At 47.8% G+C, this 21,348-nt stretch overlaps 1 protein-coding gene and 3 pseudogenes across 1 annotated transcript; all 4 read left to right on the top strand.

Moving 5' to 3' along the window:
* LOC133509004 (protocadherin beta-15-like) lies at nt 1-3,275 on the top strand (annotated as a pseudogene).
* A 1,850-nt stretch (nt 3,276-5,125) lies between these two features.
* Nucleotides 5,126-7,801, top strand: LOC133508605 (protocadherin beta-15-like). Its single transcript, XM_061834835.1, has one exon. The coding sequence runs from the start codon at nt 5,155-5,157 to the stop codon at nt 7,696-7,698; it is 2,544 nt and encodes an 847-aa protein (XP_061690819.1). The 5' UTR covers nt 5,126-5,154; the 3' UTR covers nt 7,699-7,801.
* Nucleotides 7,802-10,434: 2,633 nt separating this feature from the next.
* On the top strand, nt 10,435-13,079 carry LOC133509003 (protocadherin beta-15-like; annotated as a pseudogene).
* A 2,647-nt stretch (nt 13,080-15,726) lies between these two features.
* Nucleotides 15,727-18,807, top strand: LOC133509002 (protocadherin beta-16-like; annotated as a pseudogene).
* The last annotated feature ends 2,541 nt before the right edge of the window (nt 18,808-21,348 follow it).

The raw sequence follows: 21,348 nt of genomic DNA, 5'->3' as shown, positions 1-21,348 counted from the left end.
ATGGCGCATGTGTACATTTGTTTGGGCCCAGCATGGAGTCTGGGCTTTTTCTTTGTCCTGCTCGGGTACGCGCACGGAGACCTCAGCTATTCTGTTGAAGAGGAGCTGAAACGCGGATCTGTCATCGGAAATGTCGCCAAGGATCTCGGCTTGGATGCGGGCGCGTTGGCAGCTCGCAAGGCTCGTGTCGACATGGAAAAAAACAACAAGCAGTATTGCGGGATCGACCTGCGTACGGGGGATTTAACGGTTGCGGACAGAATTGACCGCGAGGAGCACTGCGGGGAAAAGCCTTCGTGTGTTGTGAAATTCGACCTGCTGCTGGAGAATCCTTTGGAACTGCACCGTTTGTCTTTGCAAATTCAGGATGTCAATGATAATTCCCCCACGTTCTCGAAAGATTATATCAAGCTGGAAATAAGTGAGTCTGCTGTCAAAGGGGCAAAATATCGCATTAATGCAGCTCATGACTTGGATATTGGAACGAATTCCGTGCAAAACTACATTTTGCAACCGAACTCGAATTTTGTGTTTCGCATTCACGCAACAAATGTTGACGGTGAGCTGATTTTGGAAAAGGAACTGGACAGAGAAGAGCAGCAGGAAATGAAATTGTTGCTGACGGCCGTGGATGGAGGTTCTCCTCGGAGGTCTGGTACTGTGCTCATACACGTGGTGGTACTTGATGCCAACGACAACGCCCCGGTTTTCACTCAGGCTGTTTATTCAACATCTGTGAAAGAAGACGCGGCCCTGAAAACGGCAATCATCACCGTGAGTGCATCGGACGCTGATGAAGGGGTAAATGGAGAAGTTACATATGAGTTTAGTCGGCTTTCTGAAAAAGCAAGAAATCTGTTTTCCCTCAATCCGAAAACGGGAGAAATTGTTGTGGCGGGTGAAATCGATTATGAAGATGCATCAAGCCATGAAGCCTTTGTTGAAGCGAAAGATGGTTATGGGCTTTCTTCCAAGACAAAGGTTATTATTAATATAATTGATGTGAATGACAACGCCCCAGTTATAAGCATAAAGTCGTTGACCGATCCGGTGGGGGAGGATGCGCCCCACGGCACCGAGGTGGGCATAATTCACGTGCAGGACAGAGACTCGGAGCAGAACGGAGAATTCCGCTGCTACATCCAACAAGACGTCCCCTTCAAGTTAGTTCCTTCCATCAAGAACTATTATTCTCTGGTGACGAGCGGAGAGCTGGACCGTGAACTCGTGTCGCATTACAACATCACAATTGACGCCAGCGACCACGGCTCTCCTCCTCTGTCCTCCCGCAAAAGTCTGGGCCTGTCGGTGGCCGACGTCAACGACAACCCGCCCGTGTTCCAGCGAGAGTCCTACAGCGCCTACGTCAGCGAAAATAACAAAGCCGGCTCGGCCTTGTGTCGGGTAAGCGCTCGAGACCCCGACTGGAGGCAGAACGGCACGGTGATTTATTCTCTGCTGGCGGGCGCGGAGGTGAACGGCGCCCCGGCGTCCTCCTACGTCGCGGTGGACGGAGACACGGGGGAGGTCCGCGCCGTGGGCTCCTTGGATTACGAAGACTTGAGGAGTTTCCGAGTCCAGGTGGTGGCCAGAGACAAGGGTTCTCCTCCGCTGAGCAGCAACGTGAGCGTCAGCGTGTGGATACGGGACGTGAACGACAACTCTCCTCAGATTCTGTACCCCCCCGCCCGGACGGCGACTCCTCGGTGACCGAGCTGGTCCCCAAAGCCGCCCAGGGGGGCTCGCTGGTGTCCAAAGTCATCGCGGTGGACGCCGACTCCGGACAGAACGCCCGGCTGTCCTATCATATCGTCAAGTCCACGGATCCGGGACTTTTCAGCGTGGGGCTCCACAGCGGAGAGATCAGGACCCGGCGGGACATTTCCGAATCTGACGGCATGAGACAGAACCTGATGGTGGCGGTGAAAGATAACGGGCAGCCCCCTCTCTCCGCCACCTGCTCGGTGTATTTCCTCCTTTCCGACAACTTGTCCGAGCTGCCGCCGGAACTGAAGGACGTTTCTTCCCAGGAGCGTGAGAAGAATTCCAAAGTCACCTTTTATCTGCTGGTGGCGCTGGTGTCGGTGTCCACCTTCTTTCTGACCTTCATGGTGGCGGTCCTGGCCGTGAGCTTTTGTCGCAGGAGAAAGCCCCGACTGTTGTTGGACGGAGCGCTCGCCGTCCCCGGCGCGTATCTCCCTCCTAATTACGCAGATGTGGACGGCACGGCCACTTTACGCAGCGCCTACAACTACGACGCCTACTTGACGACGGGCTCCAGGACCAGCGACTTCAACTTTGTGCGTTCCTACGACGACGACACGCTGCCCGCCGACCGGACGCTCCCCAAGAATCCCGCCGGCTTCGACGACGGGCTTTGCGATTCTTTCGACCCTCTTGAGGTAGGCACTGTTATTAGTGGCTTTTTTAAAAATATGTTTTGATGTCACGATTCCATTTACACGAGGTTGTCCGTTCAAATCACCTCCCAGCACTTTTGAAAATCACGACACATTTGTGTGCACCGGGGCATTTTTATCCATGCATGCCGAACTCTGAAAATGTTGTCCATTTACTTTTGGAAGGCTTTTAAACTGAAAGTACTTCTTCTGTCAGTGTCCCCAATGCAAGTCTCGCAATGTTTGCTCTTCCAGTGTCGTCGTTCGTATGACTGAGAGTTGTGCAGCTTCTGAGTTTGTTTCTCGCTCCATGAGAACATTTCGGTGAAGGTTACGTAGCTGGCTGAATATGCCCTGATTGGCGAGTCAGTGACTCGTCCATTGTGGACTCTCGCTGTTTTCTGTCGTGCTATAATCGACTAAAGAAACAAGTAAAATAAAAATAAACGGATACGTCGAAAATATGTGCATTGTACCTTAAATTCTTGACAATATAACCAATACGGTCAATCTGACTAATTTAACAAGAAGTTCAATTCCTCTATCCAGTGTACAGACTGTAGATGTGTCTAGCTGACATTATGAGCAGCGATGTACATGGTTGAGTTTTATGGCCTGTGTATGTATGAACAGTGTAGCAGAGGAATCTGTTGGGTAATGTACACAGTGTAATTAGGGCAACAGAAGTACTCTGCATAAAGTGCAGTTTGTGCATGAGGTTAATTTCTGGTCTCGAGTCAACAGCGGTCGGTGCCACGGAGGGATCATAATGACGAGGGCAAAGCAGAGAGAGTTATGCAACCTGACTTCCTGATGTTAGAAACGGTCTTTGAGCCTCTTGAATTTGCTCGAAAGACTCTGCAGTCCCCTCCCTGACGGCAGCAATTTGAACAGGCTGTGGGATGGGTCAGTGAGGTCACTTAAGATCCTGATGGCTTTGCGGGTGGCATGATGGTTTTAGGGGTGTTCCTGCCGGCCCGAACTGCCGACGGTTTTCCTGTCAGGTTGTCCCACAGCCAGTTGCCCGGGGAGTTGTTAAGTCCCAGCCACTCTTGTTTGAGGATGAGCTGCTGGGCGGTGATTGTGTTGAATTCTGAGCTGAAGTCTATGAACAGCCTTCTGACACATGAATCTTTGTTCTTCAGGTGTGCGTCACAATTTTTAAACACTTGACTTGTCTTTAAAGAATACAAATAAATCAATGCACAAGCCTAATGGATGCCAAGTCTTTGGTCGAGTGGAAGCATAAAGCAAGGCGGACTGTCTTCCTTCCGTCAGGGGATCAGGAAGCCGAGTGGCACCTCTTTTCAGATGACAGCCAGTTTCATCCTGATCAAAACATCTCTCACCTGTACTGAGCCTGAATGTTAGCGGTATGTCTGTGGAGAATGTGTGTGCGTGTTCATAACAACGCCGTCAGTTTTAACCAAAAGCTAGCGTGTGTGTGTGCCCTCGTGTCCTGTCAGAAACAACATTAAAATATGTCATACAATCCCAAACAAACTAAATGTCAAAAATTCAGAGCCTGTCAATCCTTGTGTGGATCGAGCTTTTCCCGTTTTGTTCATTGTTTATGAAATATATACTTCAGAAACACATCAGTCTGCTTTAGAATGGTGTGTTCAATTTTTATAAAAAAATATTTCCCATGGACTCCAAAATTTTATGTCATTTCCTTGATTATTATTTTGGGGCTTGCAGCACGGCCATCTTGTGGTTTTCCAGATTTGCCTCACAATCAGGAGGTCAGGAGGTCTGGCTTTCGATCTCCATTGAAAGTCCAGTGTGGCGTTTTCATGTTGTTCCAACTTGTGGGACTTTTCTCCAGGTTCTCCGGGTTCCTCCAAATCTCCGTGAATGAAATAGCTGACTGTTACAAATGTCTTGGGTCCCTTCAATGGAACGATGTGAAGTTGCGCTATTATCATTATTTTCGCATCTGTGTTATGAGAATGTGAGTGTGCTTGTTGTTTGTATGTGCCGTGCACTTGCACTGCGACCAGTCCGGCGTGTACCCCGCATCTCGGACGAAGTCTGACGAGATATGTTCTGGTTACCCACCAATCGCATTCACCAAACGGTGTAAAAAACAAACGAACGGCTTCTAGAGGGAGATTTCTAGTGTCGGCTGTTGTGGATCGAAACAAAAGAAGCAAATTTTCCTTTTTATTCCTCTCCAAGCAAGCAATGTCTTTCGGATGAGATGCAGTTGATTTTCATGTAGTTTCTTGCTCATTTAGCTAACTAACTTAATCAGAAAGGCTCATGCAGTAATTTTTGAGACACTGCAAGTTTTTTTAAGTTTTAAAATTAATTCAATTTTCAGGAGAGACTTTCAAATCTCTGTCCGTGGTTCTGAAATGCATTTCCCAGGTTTCCCTGCAGACTTTATGACCATTGTCTTAAAGCTTCTCTTGTGAGAAAAAGTCATTTGCATTTTTATGGGAAACGTTTTCAATAATTTACATTTCTTGTATCTACCGTCCTACTAATTTAGTTTATTCTCGCAAAAAGAATCTTCACAAAACAGTTCAATTTGATGAATTGAACTCGCATGCAAAATCCAAGTCCCAAGAGGTGGGTGGTCGTCATGTTATATTTTTGTGTCATGTCAACAAATGTACTCTAGGTGTCAGTATGCACTCACAAACAAAATATATGAGCACTTCCTCCATTCCGTGGACACATAAACCCGATTTTTATTGTGTAGCTCGGCTCCAGACGCGTGACGACACCTCGGTCGGAAAAACGGTGGATGTCCGTTTTTTTTGTTGTAATCATTCTTGTTTATCCATTGGGAAATTATTTTTTCCACTTTTTATTTAGCGGCACAATGGAGGACAACAGATTTATTCCTTTGTGCCTCGGCCTGCTTTTGCTTTTCCTTTTCCTCCGCCCCGTCAACGGAGACGTCAGCTACTCGATCCCAGAGGAGCTAAAACGTGGATCTGTCATCGGCAATATTGCCACGGATTTGGGACTAAATCTGGGCCGGTTATCTGCTCGGAAAGCGCGCATTGATCCAGAGGATGACAACGTCCACCACTGCGGCATCAACCTCAACACCGGGGACTTGATCGTTCGGGAGAGGATCGACAGGGAAGGTCTTTGTGGCAAAAAGGCGTCGTGTGTTTTGAAGCAGGAACTTGTGCTGGAGAACCCGTTGGAACTACATCGGATTAGTATCCGTGTTGCCGATATTAATGATAATTCACCACATTTTATTGAAGACTCATTCAAATTTGAAATTCGAGAATCAGCAGTTAAGGGTGCTCTTTTCCTTCTGGGAGAAGCACATGATGCAGACATTGGAGAAAATGCGGTCCAAGGCTACAATTTACAGCAGAATGACAATTTTAAGTTAAATGTCAATCGAAAACCAGGTGGGCAAAAGTATTGCGAATTGGTCTTAGACAAGGAATTGGACAGAGAAGATAAAAAAGACATGATGCTGTTGCTGACCGCGTACGATGGCGGCTCTCCTCCGAGATCAGGAACAGTCGGCATTCACGTCATTGTGCTGGACGCCAATGATAATGCACCAGTTTTCAGTCAGGCCGTTTATAAAGCCACTTTACCTGAAAACTCTCCTCCAGATACTTTGGTAACCACAGTCAGTGCCAGTGATGCAGATGAAGGAATTAATAGCGAAATCATATTTGCATTGCGCATTTCTGACGATGATAGTAAACTCGTCTTTGCTTTGCACCCCAAAACTGGAGAAGTGAGAGTAGCTGGTGTCGTTGATTACGAGAAAGTATCATTATATGAAATGCAAATCAGTGCGAAAGATGGGCTTGGCTTAGTTTCTTATTCCACTTTAATCATTGATGTTACTGATGTGAACGACAACGCCCCAGTTATAAGCATAAAGTCGCTGACCGAACCGGTGGCAGAGGACGCGCCGCCCGGCACCGAGATGGGCATCATCCACGTGCAGGACCGAGACTCGGAGCAGAACGGAGAGGTCCGCTGCTCCATCCAGCAAGACGTCCCCTTCAAGTTAGTTCCTTCCATCAAGAACTATTATTCTCTGGTGACGAGCGGACAGCTGGACCGCGAACTAGTGTCCCATTACAACATCACAATCGGCGCCAGCGACCGGGGCTCTCCTCCTCTGTCCTCCCGCAAAAGTTTGGGCCTGTCGGTGGCCGACATCAACGACAACCCGCCCGTGTTCCAGCAAGAGTCCTACAGCGCCTACGTCAGCGAAAATAACAAAGCCGGCTCGGCCTTGTGTCGGGTAAGCGCTCGAGACCCCGACTGGAGGCAGAACGGCACGGTGATTTATTCTCTGCTGGCGGGCGCGGAGGTGAACGGCGTCCCGGCGTCCTCCTACGTCGCGGTGGACGGAGACACGGGGGAGGTCCGCGCCGTGGGCTCCTTGGATTACGAAGACTTGAGGAGTTTCCGAGTCCACGTGGTGGCCAGAGACAAGGGTTCTCCTCCGCTGAGCAGCAACGTGAGCGTCAGCGTGTGGATACGGGACGTGAACGACAACTCTCCTCAGATTCTGTACCCCGCCCCGGACGGCGACTCCTCGGTGACCGAGCTGGTCCCCAAAGCCGCCCAGGGGGGCTCGCTGGTGTCCAAAGTCATCGCGGTGGACGCCGACTCCGGACAGAACGCCCGGCTGTCCTATCATATCGTCAAGTCCACGGATCCGGGACTTTTCACGGTGGGGCTCCACAGCGGAGAGATCAGGACCCGGCGGGACATTTCCGAATCTGACGGCATGAGACAGAACCTGATGGTGGCGGTGAAAGATAACGGGCAGCCCCCTCTCTCCGCCACCTGCTCGGTGTATTTCCTCCTTTCCGACAACTTGTCCGAGCTGCCGCCGGAACTGAAGGACGTTTCTTCCCAGGAGCGTGAGAAGAATTCCAAAGTCACCTTTTATCTGCTGGTGGCGCTGGTGTCGGTGTCCACCTTCTTTCTGACCTTCATGGTGGCGGTCCTGGCTGTGAGCTTTTGTCGCAGGAGAAAGCCCCGACTGTTGTTGGACGGAGCGCTCGCCGTCCCCGGCGCGTATCTCCCTCCTAATTACGCAGATGTGGACGGCACGGCCACTTTACGCAGCGCCTACAACTACGACGCCTACTTGACGACGGGCTCCAGGACCAGCGACTTCAACTTTGTGCGTTCCTACGACGACGACGCGCTGCCCGCCGACCGGACCCTCACCAAGAATCCTGGCAGCTTCGACGACGGGCTTTGCGATTCCTTTGACCCTCTTGAGGTAGGATCCTTATGCCAGATTTTCACGTTTGCGTTATTTTGTCCTCACATTTATTATTGAAGTGTATCTTATCCCCATATTTAGTCATCACTGCATAACTTCCTCATGTCCTCAGTGGAGCTCTGCTCTGTGGTCAGATCTGTCCTTGAGTGATATCGCGCGTCTCTGCACATGGCCTCACAAAATAATCTTGCTGAACTGTATCCTGGAAACTTTGTAGTAATTCATGCACTGAGCATGGAAGTGCATCAGTTGATACCAGTGAGAACCGGTTTAGACAAAAACTCTTTGTCTCAGGTGAAGGTCCCGATGTGCAATCGGTTAGACGACATTAAGAGAAGATAAAAGATGCGTGCTCTCTCTCTACCTTTGCATTTATGATCTCCTACAGCCGTTGTCTTTAGCTCATCGGTGCCTGGAATATTCTGTCAGTAAAAAGTTTCAAAGAAACTGTTGATCGTCTCCAGCCTTTATTTGGCTCACCAACATTCTCACTACCCGTAATTATAAATGATCTCACCCGGAGGAAAAAAACATTCTCCAACACTATCGAGCCACTTCCTGCGTTGCTTTCGAAGATAAATCATTCGATTTTCCTCAAACTTACTCATGAACCCTTTGCATAATCACCTCTTTTTGTCCTGATAAGCTTGTTGGAAGAAGTCCAGTCACCATCAAATGAGAAGTTAGTGAAGACCTAGTGAGTACGTTTCTTTCGGCTTGTCCCTTTCGGGGTCGCCACAGCGTGTCATCTCAGATGAACGCACATATGTTTGGCACAATTTTTACGCCGGCCGGATGCCCTTCCTGACGCAACCCTTCTCAGGGAGTGGAGGCCCCAGTGGGACATGAACCCGCAACCCCTGGTTTACCAAACCAGTGCTCTAACCACTGAGCTACGTGGCCTCAACTTAGTGAAGACCTATGACCTGCTTTTTGTCAACATTCTTGCAAGATTTGTTTGGAAATCCATCCATCCATCTTCTTCCGCCTTTCTGGGTCAGGTTTCCCCAGTCACTTCATTCAGCTCTTCCGGGGGGATTCTGAGGCGGTCCCAGGCCAGCTGAGAGTCAAGATCTTTCCAGGGTGTCCTGGCTCATCCCCAGGGTCTCTTTCTGGTGGGACGTACACGAAACACCTCACCAGAGAGGCATCCTGTACTCATTCGGTTCAGATGCCCCAGCCACCTCCTACGGCTCCTATTAGATGTGGAAGAGCAGCGGCTCTACTCAAGAGAGTCCATGGCCTCAGCGAAATCCTCCCACGCCCAGGATTTTGCCTCAGTGACCACTGAAGCTCCAGAGTAGAGCCGAGTCCAACCTCTCTCAAGAGGACTGGTACCAGATCCCATGCGGTGTGTGTGGTGATGAGTCCGACAATACCTAGTCACAAACGTCTGGATCTCACAAACTGGCTCGGGCTCCTTCCCTGCCAGAGAGGTGACCTTCCACGTTCTCCCACCAGTTTCTGTTGCTGGGGATCAGATCGCCAAGGACCCCCCCCCCCCCCCTTTAGCTACCTCCCAGGTCACATTCCTCCCGACTTCTACGGCCCCGCTCACAGGTGGTGAGCCCATGGGAAGGGGGGCACCACGTTACCATTTCAGGCTGTGCCCGGCCAACCCCGATGGGGGCAGGGCCGGCCACCGGGCTCTGGCCTGTGAGCCCCGCCTCCAGGCCTGGCTCCATGGAGGGGGCACTGACCTCTTCTTTTTTTAAAAAGTACAACTTTACTAGTTTGTATACTGACCAAAGCAAGTTTCACAGTTTGAAGTCTGAATTCTGAAATTCTATTTTTGGTAACTGTCAGCAAGCCACCCAAAATGGCTCTGCAACCCACTTTTGGGTCCTGACCCACAAGTTGAGAAACGTTGGCTCGGTTCATACCTCTGACCTGGGTACTGACCCTGTTGCAGTTAATGGGATATATATATATATATATATTTTTTTTTTTGGTTGAGTCACTTCTCTTTTTCTTGCTTTTCCTTAACTGGAATTTATTAAATAGAGGCTTCTCCAAATTAATATGTAACATATCCACTAGTGTTTTAAAAATAACTTTGGAATGTTGTTCAAAAAAATATTTTGCATGCAAATTACTTTTTTTTTTTTTAAAGAAATAATTGGCAAGCTTTTAGTTTCCAGTCAGTAGGGGATGGAGTAAAATGTTTCATAGCAACCGGGGGCTGACTCCGTTCTTTTTTCTCACCATTGCAGGCAAATTAAATGTCGTTCCTTCCCCCAGAAAGTTCCAGACAAAAAGAAAAAGAAAATAAATAACTTTTGTCCTTGGAAGAAATAAATCGTTTGGTATTGTGAATGTGAATAACCCTTTAAAATTGTTTTAATGTCATTGCACATCATTTAAGGTTCAAGCAGATTTCTGTCGACTCCAAACTTTTGGACCGCGATTCATCAATGAATTATGATTGTCGGAAAATAAACGCTCAAGTAAGATGTGACTTTATAGCTCAATAGAAGTCTCTCCATCAATTTCTTGACATGCTTGACTTCCAACTGTCTCGCTTTTTTTTAATCAGCAATTATTGAAGCGACAGGAATCGGAAGCATTGCAATTATTTATTCAAACGGATTATGTATCCTACATGTGGCAAGTTAACTGGAGTTGATAAACGAATGTGAAAAGAGTCCGGCATATTCCAATCGCATTATGTCAAGTGGACACTTGGTGTCACCAAAGACCAGCAGAGGATTCAGAATGTTTTTTTGTAGGTTCGACGCCGCACTTCCCGACCGGTCTTCTTCATCGGGTTAAAATCAGAGGACAAAGGAAAAAGACGCGTGTGACCGAATGAGCTCGTGATTTTTATTTTTGTGTTCAATACCGCTGACGTCATTTGGGTTTGTGTCATAGAATGGCGCATGTGTACATTTGTTTGGGCCCAGCATGGAGTCTGGGCTTTTTCTTTGTCCTGCTCGGGTACGCGCACGGAGACCTCAGCTATTCTGTTGAAGAGGAGCTGAAACGCGGATCTGTCATCGGAAATGTCGCCAAGGATCTCGGCTTGGATGCGGGCGCGTTGGCTGCTCGCAAGGCTCGTGTCGACATGGAAAAAAACAACAAGCAGTATTGCGGGATCGACCTGCGTACGGGGGATTTAACGGTTGCGGACAGAATTGACCGCGAGGAGCACTGCGGGGAAAAGCCTTCGTGTGTTGTGAAATTCGACCTGCTGCTGGAGAATCCTTTGGAACTGCACCGTTTGTCTTTGCAAATTCAGGATGTCAATGATAATTCCCCCACGTTCTCGAAAGATTATATCAAGCTGGAAATACGTGAGTCTGCTGACAAAGGGGCAAAATATCGCATTAATGCAGCTCATGACTTGGATATTGGAACGAATTCCGTGCAAAACTACATTTTGCAACCGAACTCGAATTTTGTGTTTCGCATTCACACAACCAACGATGGCAGTAAATATGGTGAGCTGATTTTAGATGAAGAACTGGACAGAGAAGAGCAGCAGGAAATGAAATTGTTGCTGACGGCCGTGGATGGAGGTTCTCCTCGGAGGTCTGGTACTGTGCTCATACACGTGGTGGTACTTGATGCCAACGACAACGCCCCGGTTTTCACTCAGGCTGTTTATTCAACATCTGTGAAAGAAGACGCGGCCCTGAAAACGGCAATCATCACCGTGAGTGCATCGGACGCTGATGAAGGGGTAAATGGAGAAGTTACATATGAGTTTAGTCGGCTTTCTGAAAAAGCAAGAAATCTGTTTTCCCTCAATCCGAAAACGGGAGAAATTGTTGTGGCGGGTGAAATCGATTATGAAGATGCATCAAGCCATGAAGCCTTTGTTGAAGCGAAAGATGGTTATGGTCTTACTTCTGAGGCAAAAGTCATTATTAATATAAATGACATTAATGACAACGCCCCAGTTATAAAAATAAAGTCACTGACTGATCCGGTGGCGGAGGACGTGGCCCCTGGCACCGAGGTGGGCATCATCCACGTGCAGGACAGAGACTCGGAGCAGAACGGAGAATTCCGCTGCTACATCCAACAAGACGTCCCCTTCAAGTTAGTTCCTTCTATTAAGAACTATTATTCTCTGGTGACGAGCGGACAGCTGGACCGCGAACTGGTGTCCCATTACAACATCACAATCGGCGCCAGCGACCACGGCTCTCCTCCTCTGTCCTCCCGCAAAAGTCTGGGCCTGTCGGTGGCCGACGTCAACGACAACCCGCCCGTGTTCCAGCGAGAGTCCTACAGCGCCTACGTCAGCGAAAATAACAAAGCCGGCTCGGCCTTGTGTCGGGTAAGCGCTCGAGACCCCGACTGGAGGCAGAACGGCACGGTGATTTATTCTCTGCTGGCGGGCGCGGAGGTGAACGGCGCCCCGGCGTCCTCCTACGTAGCGGTGGACGGAGACACGGGGGAGGTCCGCGCCGTGGGCTCCTTGGATTACGAAGACTTGAGGAGTTTCCGAGTCCACGTGGTGGCCAGAGACAAGGGTTCTCCTCCGCTGAGCAGCAACGTGAGCGTCAGCGTGTGGATACGGGACGTGAACGACAACTCTCCTCAGATTCTGTACCCCGCCCCGGACGGCGACTCCTCGGTGACCGAGCTGGTCCCCAAAGCCGCCCAGGGGGGCTCGCTGGTGTCCAAAGTCATCGCGGTGGACGCCGACTCCGGACAGAACGCCCGGCTGTCCTATCATATCGTCAAGTCCACGGATCCGGGACTTTTACGGTGGGGCTCCACAGCGGAGAGATCAGGACCCGGCGGGACATTTCCGAATCTGACGGCATGAGACAGAACCTGATGGTGGCGGTGAAAGATAACGGGCAGCCCCCTCTCTCCGCCACCTGCTCGGTGTATTTCCTCCTTTCCGACAACTTGTCCGAGCTGCCGCCGGAACTGAAGGACGTTTCTTCCCAGGAGCGTGAGAAGAATTCCAAAGTCACCTTTTATCTGCTGGTGGCGCTGGTGTCGGTGTCCACCTTCTTTCTGACCTTCATGGTGGCGGTCCTGGCCGTGAGCTTTTGTCGCAGGAGAAAGCCCCGACTGTTGTTGGACGGAGCGCTCGCCGTCCCCGGCGCGTATCTCCCTCCTAATTACGCAGATGTGGACGGCACGGCCACTTTACGCAGCGCCTACAACTACGACGCCTACTTGACGACGGGCTCCAGGACCAGCGACTTCAACTTTGTGCGTTCCTACGACGACGACACGCTGCCCGCCGACCGGACGCTCCCCAAGAATCCCGGCAGCTTCGATGACGGGCTTTGCGATTCCTTTGACCCTCTTGAGGTAGGAACCTTCAGCCCACAATTTGGAAAAATACATAATTGTTCAGGATGAACTTTGGCCATGTCGTGAGCTACCATATTTTTTGCGAGGAAATGTGTTTTCATTCATTGGATTGAATGCTCCCGTTTGTTTGCCTCATTCAGCTTTGCAATGTTTAGAAACTGAACTTTTTCTTGGTGTTGGTATTGCAGTGCATACGTTTGACTTTGCAGACTGTCAGACGTTTCCTTTTAAAGTGACTTACCTGAAAAACCTTTGTTTGTAACCTATTGCAAAATCATAATAATAAGAGTGGTGAGGTGAGAGTAGTCTTGATTGGAATCTGGAATCGCCCACAACTTGATCAACAATTTTGTGCTTCCACACGTTCTGTCTATCATCATTTGCTCAGTACTAGTTGATGCGCCAACCCTGAATGAGGCGATGGTACAAAATTGGCCGTCTGCTTTATTTTCTTGACCTCTGTAACGAGCTTCCTCCAGTGGAAATATTTACTGCTGCTTGCAAAGCCCACACGTATTTCAGAGAAGCAGAAAGTACACTAATGCTTTTCTGCAATGCAATGCAAGGGATGGATGATAAGTCAATACTTAGCGGTTAACTTAGCTTCACAGAACTGATCGGGTTCTGACTCTAATGGACACATCGCAAAAAGTGCAGCATAATTGTAGAATGAAATCTACAAATCAAGTACAGTTTCAACAGACTGAGGCTAACGTAAATAGACTTAATTCATGTTCGAGTCCATGAGCATTCAGGATTGACGTCTTCATTACGGCAAAAGTTTGACATTTCATGGTGCAATGCATTCTGGGAGCCACTTGGCTTGTACTGCAAAATAGTGCTGCGCACTCTGTCAGGTCAACCAACATCCCATGATGCAGTGGAAAGTGTAGTCCATGACTGTATGATGACTTTAAAGTATTTTCCTATGTGGTGAGTCGTTCTGAAATTGACAAGAATGTCGACAGTGTGCTGTCTGACCAGCTTCATCAGTTTTGAGCAGGATTCTCGCTAGGTTTACACATTTGTGTTCCTTCGGGTCTCACAACATATTTTGTTTGTGTGTGTTGGGGGGGGGGGTATGTTAATTGCTCATTAAAATTCATTGTCAATGAGGGGCGATGTAGCAGGGACATTTGGAAGAAAGCAATATTTTTTTTTTTTTTTTTTTTTTTTAGCACGAGCTTGAGATCAGTTGTAAAACAAAAGAAATTTGCCATGAACACATATGACCAAATATTTTGGAGGCAGGTGTGGGGGTCTTGAAAAGGCTTGATGGGCCTCCCTAAAATTGAGCAAAAAAGGCCACCGAGCTGGGGGCATTGCATACATCGTTCTGCCAACTTCAAGTTTAAGTTAGGTCAAAGGCTTCCTGCATGAAATTCGCACATCCCTGGTCCTGATGTAATCACGTGTCATAACATGATCATGCATTCATCATCAGTGTCATATAAATAATGAGTAAATATTACACTACAGGAGCTCCGATGAACAGTTCATGTTATAGAGAAAAACAAGGGGTTTTTTTTATTACTCATGTATGGTTTTTATATTTTCTCATTAAGCTGCCAATAGTTACACGTTTTTGTTTTCCTTTGACTCCAGGAAAACAATCACAGAAGAGTGTTTTCTATTATTTGGGCTTCTTGGTCATCAAACTCTTCCATCGCAACATTATTTCGTGTTTTGGAGCATAATTCTACTGCAATAACCTCCCTAAGCATTCTGATAAAATATGGAATAAAAACAACAGTGGTGCATAATTAGATAATGAATAATCTGCTAAATTCTCATGTTGAGATGATCGTCTCATTAATTTGATCATAAAATTACGTTAGCGGTTTCTTATCGAGCCAATGGAATTTTGGTTTTTGAAGGATACTGAAACGACGTCATCGGCAATTGCTGGACTTTAATATTTTTGCCCCTTTTTTCTCAATTTGAGGATTAGAACAATCAACACTTTCCTCAAAACGAGGATCAACATTGTGATCGTTGGTGCACACGAAATGTGCAAAATCACGTCGAGGGGACAAAAGTTAAGATCCACGAAGGTTCTTTTGGTGTTCGATCTGAGTGGAAGCAAATTGTGAAAAGTCGAACTTTTACCAAATTGAGCTCAGCTTTTTCACAGGCTTATTTTGTTGCAGTTCCTTCCTTGGGGGAGTGAAATTTTGATTTGTATCTCAGGTGAAAATGTTCACATGCTGTGAGACCACTTTGGAAGATCAACAGTTTCGTTGCTCAAATTGTTCAGGAAGTCTTTGTGGCGCTTTGATTGGTCGCTGCTTCCACCTCTCTCCATGGTTCTGATATTATCTCCTTGCTTTTGTCTGCTGATGCTTGAATTATTATTATTTTTTTTTTTGCTGGAGGTATGAGTTTCGGAATAACTTTTTTTAAAAACAGTATTTTTTAGTGAACAAGCTTTTTTCCCCCAGCAGGTTGCATTTACCTTAGTGATATTTTCCCTTTATTCCCAAAACCTACTTTTGCAAACTCTTGGATGAATGAGTCACTTCGCAAAATCAGTTCCGCAGAAAGATTATTTTACAGCATCTTTTCTAAAAACAATCTAGAATGTGGTGTTATGACGCTCCATTTACTCTAGATGTCAGTATGCTCCCATGAACAAACCTTTAATTTTACACTCATTTGTGTCGACACACAAGCCAGATTTAATTCTTGTGTGGCTCCGCTCGAGACGCTCGACAACGTGTCTTGGACGTGGAAATCTTTGGATATCCTGGCAGATCGTATTTATTCTGCTGTTTATCTGCTGAAGGACGTTTTTGTGGCGCAATGGAGGACAAAAGATTTCTGTCTTTGTGCCTCGGCCTGCTTTTTCTTTTCCTTTTCCTCCACCCCGTCAACGGAGACGTCAGCTACTCGATCCCAGAGGAGCTGAAACGTGGATCTGTCATCGGCAATATTGCCACGGATTTGGGACTAAATGTGGGCCGGTTATCTGCTCGGAAAGCGCGCATTGATCCAGAGGATGACAACGTCCACCACTGCGGCATCAACCTCAACACCGGGGACTTGATCGTTCGGGAGAGGATCGACAGGGAAGGTCTTTGTGGCAAAAAGGCGTCGTGTGTTTTGAAGCAGGAACTTGTGCTGGAGAACCCGTTGGAACTACATCAGATTAGTATCCGTGTTGCCGATATTAATGATAATTCTCCACATTTTATTGAAGACTCATTCAAATTTGAAATCCAAGAATCAGCGGTTAAGGGTGCTCGTTTTCTCCTGAGAGAAGCACACGATGCAGACATTGGAGAAAATGCTGTTCAAACCTACACATTGCAGCAGAATAATCATTTTAAATTAATTGTGAACACTAAACCAGGTGGACGAAAGTACTGTGAACTGGTCTTGGACAAGGAATTAGACAGAGAAGCCAAAAAAGAAATGACGCTGCTGCTGACCGCGTACGATGGCGGCTCTCCTCCGAGGTCAGGAACGGTCGGCATTCACATCATCGTTTTGGACGCCAATGATAATGTTCCAGTGTTCAGTCAGACCGTTTATAGAGCCAGTCTGGCTGAAAACTCTCCTCTTGATACTTTGGTGATTACAGTCAGTGCAAGTGATGCAGATGAAGGAATAAATAGTGAAATCACATTTGCATTTGACCATGTTTCTGATGACAACAGCAATATTTTTACCCTGCACCCCAAAACAGGAGAAGTGAGAGTAGCTGGTGTCGTTGATTACGAGAAAGTATCCTCATATGAAATGCAAATCAGTGCGGTTGATGGTCTGGGATTAATTTCGTATTGTTCTTTAATTATAAAAGTTACTGATGTGAATGACAACACCCCGGTTATAAGCATAAAGTCGCTGACCGATCCGGTGGCAGAGGACACGCCCCCCTGGCACCGAGGTGGGCATCATCCACGTGCAGGACCGAGACTCGGAGCAGAACGGAGAAGTCCACTGCTCCATCCAGCAAGACGTCCCCTTCAAGTTAGTTCCTTCCATCAAGAACTATTATTCTCTGGTGACGAGCGGACAGCTGGACCGCGAACTGGTGTCCCATTACAACATCACAATCGGCGCCAGCGACCGGGGCTCTCCTCCTCTGTCCTCCCGCAAAAGTCTGGGCCTGTCGGTGGCCGACGTCAACGACAACCCGCCCGTGTTCCAGCAAGAGTCCTACAGCGCCTACGTCAGCGAAAATAACAAAGCCGGCTCGGCCTTGTGTCGGGTAAGCGCTCGAGACCCCGACTGGAGGCAGAACGGCACGGTGATTTATTCTCTGCTGGCGGGCGCGGAGGTGAACGGCGCCCCGGCGTCCTCCTACGTAGCGGTGGACGGAGACACGGGGGAGGTCCGCGCCGTGGGCTCCTTGGATTACGAAGACTTGAGGAGTTTCCGAGTCCAGGTGGTGGCCAGAGACAAGGGTTCTCCTCCGCTGAGCAGCAACGTGAGCGTCAGCGTGTGGATACGGGACGTGAACGACAACTCTCCTCAGATTCTGTACCCCGCCCCGGACGGCGACTCCTCGGTGACCGAGCTGGTCCCCAAAGCCGCCCAGGGGGGCTCGCTGGTGTCCAAAGTCATCGCGGTGGACGCCGACTCCGGACAGAACGCCCGGCTGTCCTATCATATCGTCAAGTCCACGGATCCGGGACTTTTCACGGTGGGGCTCCACAGCGGAGAGATCAGGACCCGGCGGGACATTTCCGAATCTGACGGCATGAGACAGAACCTGATGGTGGCGGTGAAAGATAACGGGCAGCCCCCTCTCTCCGCCACCTGCTCGGTGTATTTCCTCCTTTCCGACAACTTGTCCGAGCTGCCGCCGGAACTGAAGGACGTTTCTTCCCAGGAGCGTGAGAAGAATTCCAAAGTCACCTTTTATCTGCTGGTGGCGCTGGTGTCGGTGTCCACCTTCTTTCTGACCTTCATGGTGGCGGTCCTGGCCGTGAGCTTTTGTCGCAGGAGAAAGCCCCGACTGTTGTTGGACGGAGCGCTCGCCGTCCCCGGCGCGTATCTCCCTCCTAATTACGCAGATGTGGACGGCACGGCCACTTTACGCAGCGCCTACAACTACGACGCCTACTTGACGACGGGCTCCAGGACCAGCGACTTCAACTTTGTGCGTTCTTACGACGACGACACGCTGCCCGCCGACCGGACGCTCCCCAAGAATCCCGGCAGCTTCGATGCCGGGCTTTGTGATTCCTTTGACCCTCTTGAGGTAGGAACCTTTGGTTTAAAAAACAAAATAAAACAAACAAAAAAAAATAATAATGAAAGTAGTTGCGCACACTTTTCTCCCAACTTTTTCTTGGCTTGTTTACTTCATATCATGAATTTCAAACTCCGGCTCGGGGCCAAATTTGGTCCACGATGAAATTATATTTCGCCTGCAAGCTCAGATCAAATATGTATTACAGCTGGCCTGCCAGTAATACTACAGATCCCAGAATGCTATCGAATCATGTTGGCCCATCAGTCTGGACTAGCAGTGGCGTCATCTGTGAACTTCATAAGTTTGACACCCGGCTGCCTTGAGTGCTTCAAGCTGTTTTTGTCGAGCGAGAAGAGGAGCGGGGAGAGGCCACAACCTTGAGGTGCTCCGGTTTTGATGGTGCTTGTGGATGAGGTGGTGTCCCCTCGCCTCACCGACTCTCTCCTGTCCGTAAAGAATTTGTTAATCCACTGGATGATGGCAGGCCAGACGCTGAGCTGGAGAAGCTTGGAGGAGATGAGTTCGTGGATGAAGGTAACGAACGCAGAGCCGAAGTCCACGAATATGAACCTCACGTAGGTTCGCAGGCTATCGAAGTGTTGAAAGATGAAGTGCAGATCCACCTAGACAGCAAGATCCACTCCCCTGTTTGCGCAGTAGGCAAACTGCAATGGGTCTAGCCGGGGCTCTCTGACACTCTTGAGGTTGTCTAGCACAAAGCGTTCAAAGGACTTCATGACCACAGATGCCAAGGCGACAGGCCTGCAGTGATTTAGGTCCGAGATTGCAAATTTTTTGGGACAGGCAACAAGTTGGAGGGTTTGAAGCACTTTTCTTACTTGGCCCAGCAGCTCCGGAGACCCGCTGACGATATTTGTGAAGACTGGAGCAAGTTGGTCCACGCAAACTTTGAGGCAGGATTGGGACACGAGGTCAGGGTTTGGCGCTTTGTTAATCTTTTGTTTGGAGATGCATCTCTCGTGCTCTTTGTGGATGATCAACGCAGAACTCTGAGATGTTGAAGTGGTCGCTGGCGTGACTTCGTGGCTGTGTGGCGTGAAAGTGTGAAAACAGTTCAGGTGGTCCGCCAGACTTCTCTTGTTCTCCCCTTGGGAAGAACATCACTCTCTCATAAGTTAGTGATTGCAATGCATGCAAGACTAATTATGAGTCATTAGCAAAAACTGTTTTTCCAGCTTTGCTGCAGAATCCCTCATTGCGATGTTAATTTTTGTTTCTAGTGCAATTGAACAGGGCCCGACGCCCACTCCGATACGCGACCTCTCTACCCTGGCAAAACTGCTTAAATTTGACAGTGAACGGGAACTTGTTATTGAACGTGTGACATGTTTTTGTTGGTAAACACACCTCCTCACAGAGGTCCTGGTCGGACAGTCGATGTCCTGCTTGCATTTATTTCATGGTTGAGTTTAGCTTTGTTAAAGTCTCTTCGGATCCTGAGTGGTGAGTCTGGCTGTGTTTTTTCTCAATCTGGTTTACTAGTTCAGCGTGTGTCAGCAGTGCTGCATTCACGCGAGCTTGGGACATAATGTGCACACACCTTCGAACGGGCAGCGGCTTAACCCTAAAAATCCATTTGTTCGTATTAATGAAATCATGAAAGTGTTCCACTTCCTGTGTGTCATCGCCACAGAGTTGCAATATTAACAATGAGTTTGCATCCACGCGCCGCATTACAAAGGAACGTTACAAGGTACTGCAGAACACGTCGATCACAGTTGTTGTGTTTTGATTCAAATATGCTGAAATCAGGAACCACCTTACTATTTTTTTCGGTCTTGAAGTTCTCCATGGCAAAGGATTCCTTGGAGAATTTCTCTGCATGTCTGATCTGCTGTCAGTTTTCTGCATGAGTCGTTCGGGGCCAGAGGACAAAAGACGGTTTAGCTTTTAAGGGGGACGGGCCGGTAGTTTAGAAAACGTTGCCATAAAATGATCGCAACCTTTTCATAACTCTCGTTTCATCAAATGTGACACGTTAACTGCTGAAACTTGTGCAGTCATTTTCATATTTTGGCATGTATCCACTTGTCTCTCTTGATGAGATCATCACCATTCGGTTTTCTCTTTCTTTATTTCGTGGCTTTGCACAGATCAAATGTGAATTATTCACAAACTTTGCGTTATGCGTTTTGACCCGTACTTGCTGAGCGTGTCTGACTTTGGATTGTTATCGCCCTGTTGTCAGTCTCGCGCACGCTTGTTTCCCGTTTGGACACCGGTCCATTGAAATCACGATCATGTCGTCAAGTTCAAAGATGTGTTCTGTCCAGACCTTCAGTTATTGACTAAAGCAACACAAATCTGCTAAAAATGCTTTTAGATTCATACCATATTTTGCAAACGCTACGATTTGTAGAGATGGAAACGGTTTAAAATCATCTGAATAGCAAACAGCGATGTATTCTTTCTCTGTTTTGCGTTGGAAGAAAATAATACCAGGCTGAAGTTTTTGGGAATATATAGCACGTTTTGTTCACCTGGATTCAGGTACAAGCGAAATAATGACGGGTGAAGTTATATGTTGAATTAGATTGTATTATTGAGTATGAGAGGAGTTATACATGCTTCTATAGGTGTGTTATCCAAAATGGCATCATTTCATTGTTTTTTTTTTTTTTTTGTTTTTTTTACTTTATACGACTTGTAATGCGTTGATGGGATGACTTGTCTTGCCCAAGACAAAATGACTTGAGACTTGTTTGCAACTTGTTCGCTTTTCTGCAAAACAACACTCACGTCTCCGTATTCATCTCCGCCCGCAAGGTTGATAATTTCCCCCACCACATGATCTTTTCGTTGAGCCCTCCAGCAACTCAAATAAAAAAAAAAAAAAAAAAAAAAATGGCCTCTTCAAGTCACCATCAAAACTCCCTCAGCAATTTTCGAACACAGATTCATCAAATTTATTCACCTCGTTCATCAACTTGGAACAGTGGGACCGATTATTCAAGTCACCGGGCGGCGGGCCGTGACATTGCAACTATTTTGCAACGAATATTATGGGGAAAAAAAGAGGATGATGATAATATTGTGATCACATTCATTTTGTGATTTTCATTTTTAATATTTTGAAAATGAAAGTGCACGCTATGCAGGCATGCTTATTTTCACAGCCACTGTCCTTTTGAACGACTTCTGCAATGAATGAATGAATGAATGAATGAATGGCTGGCAATTCAAGGTGCACCCTGCATCCT

This window comes from Syngnathoides biaculeatus, chromosome 11 (genome assembly GCF_019802595.1).
Source record: "Syngnathoides biaculeatus isolate LvHL_M chromosome 11, ASM1980259v1, whole genome shotgun sequence".
NCBI lineage: Eukaryota > Metazoa > Chordata > Actinopteri > Syngnathiformes > Syngnathidae > Syngnathoides > Syngnathoides biaculeatus.
Note: the sequence above shows the minus strand (reverse complement) of the source record. Positions and strands in the feature narration are given on the sequence as shown.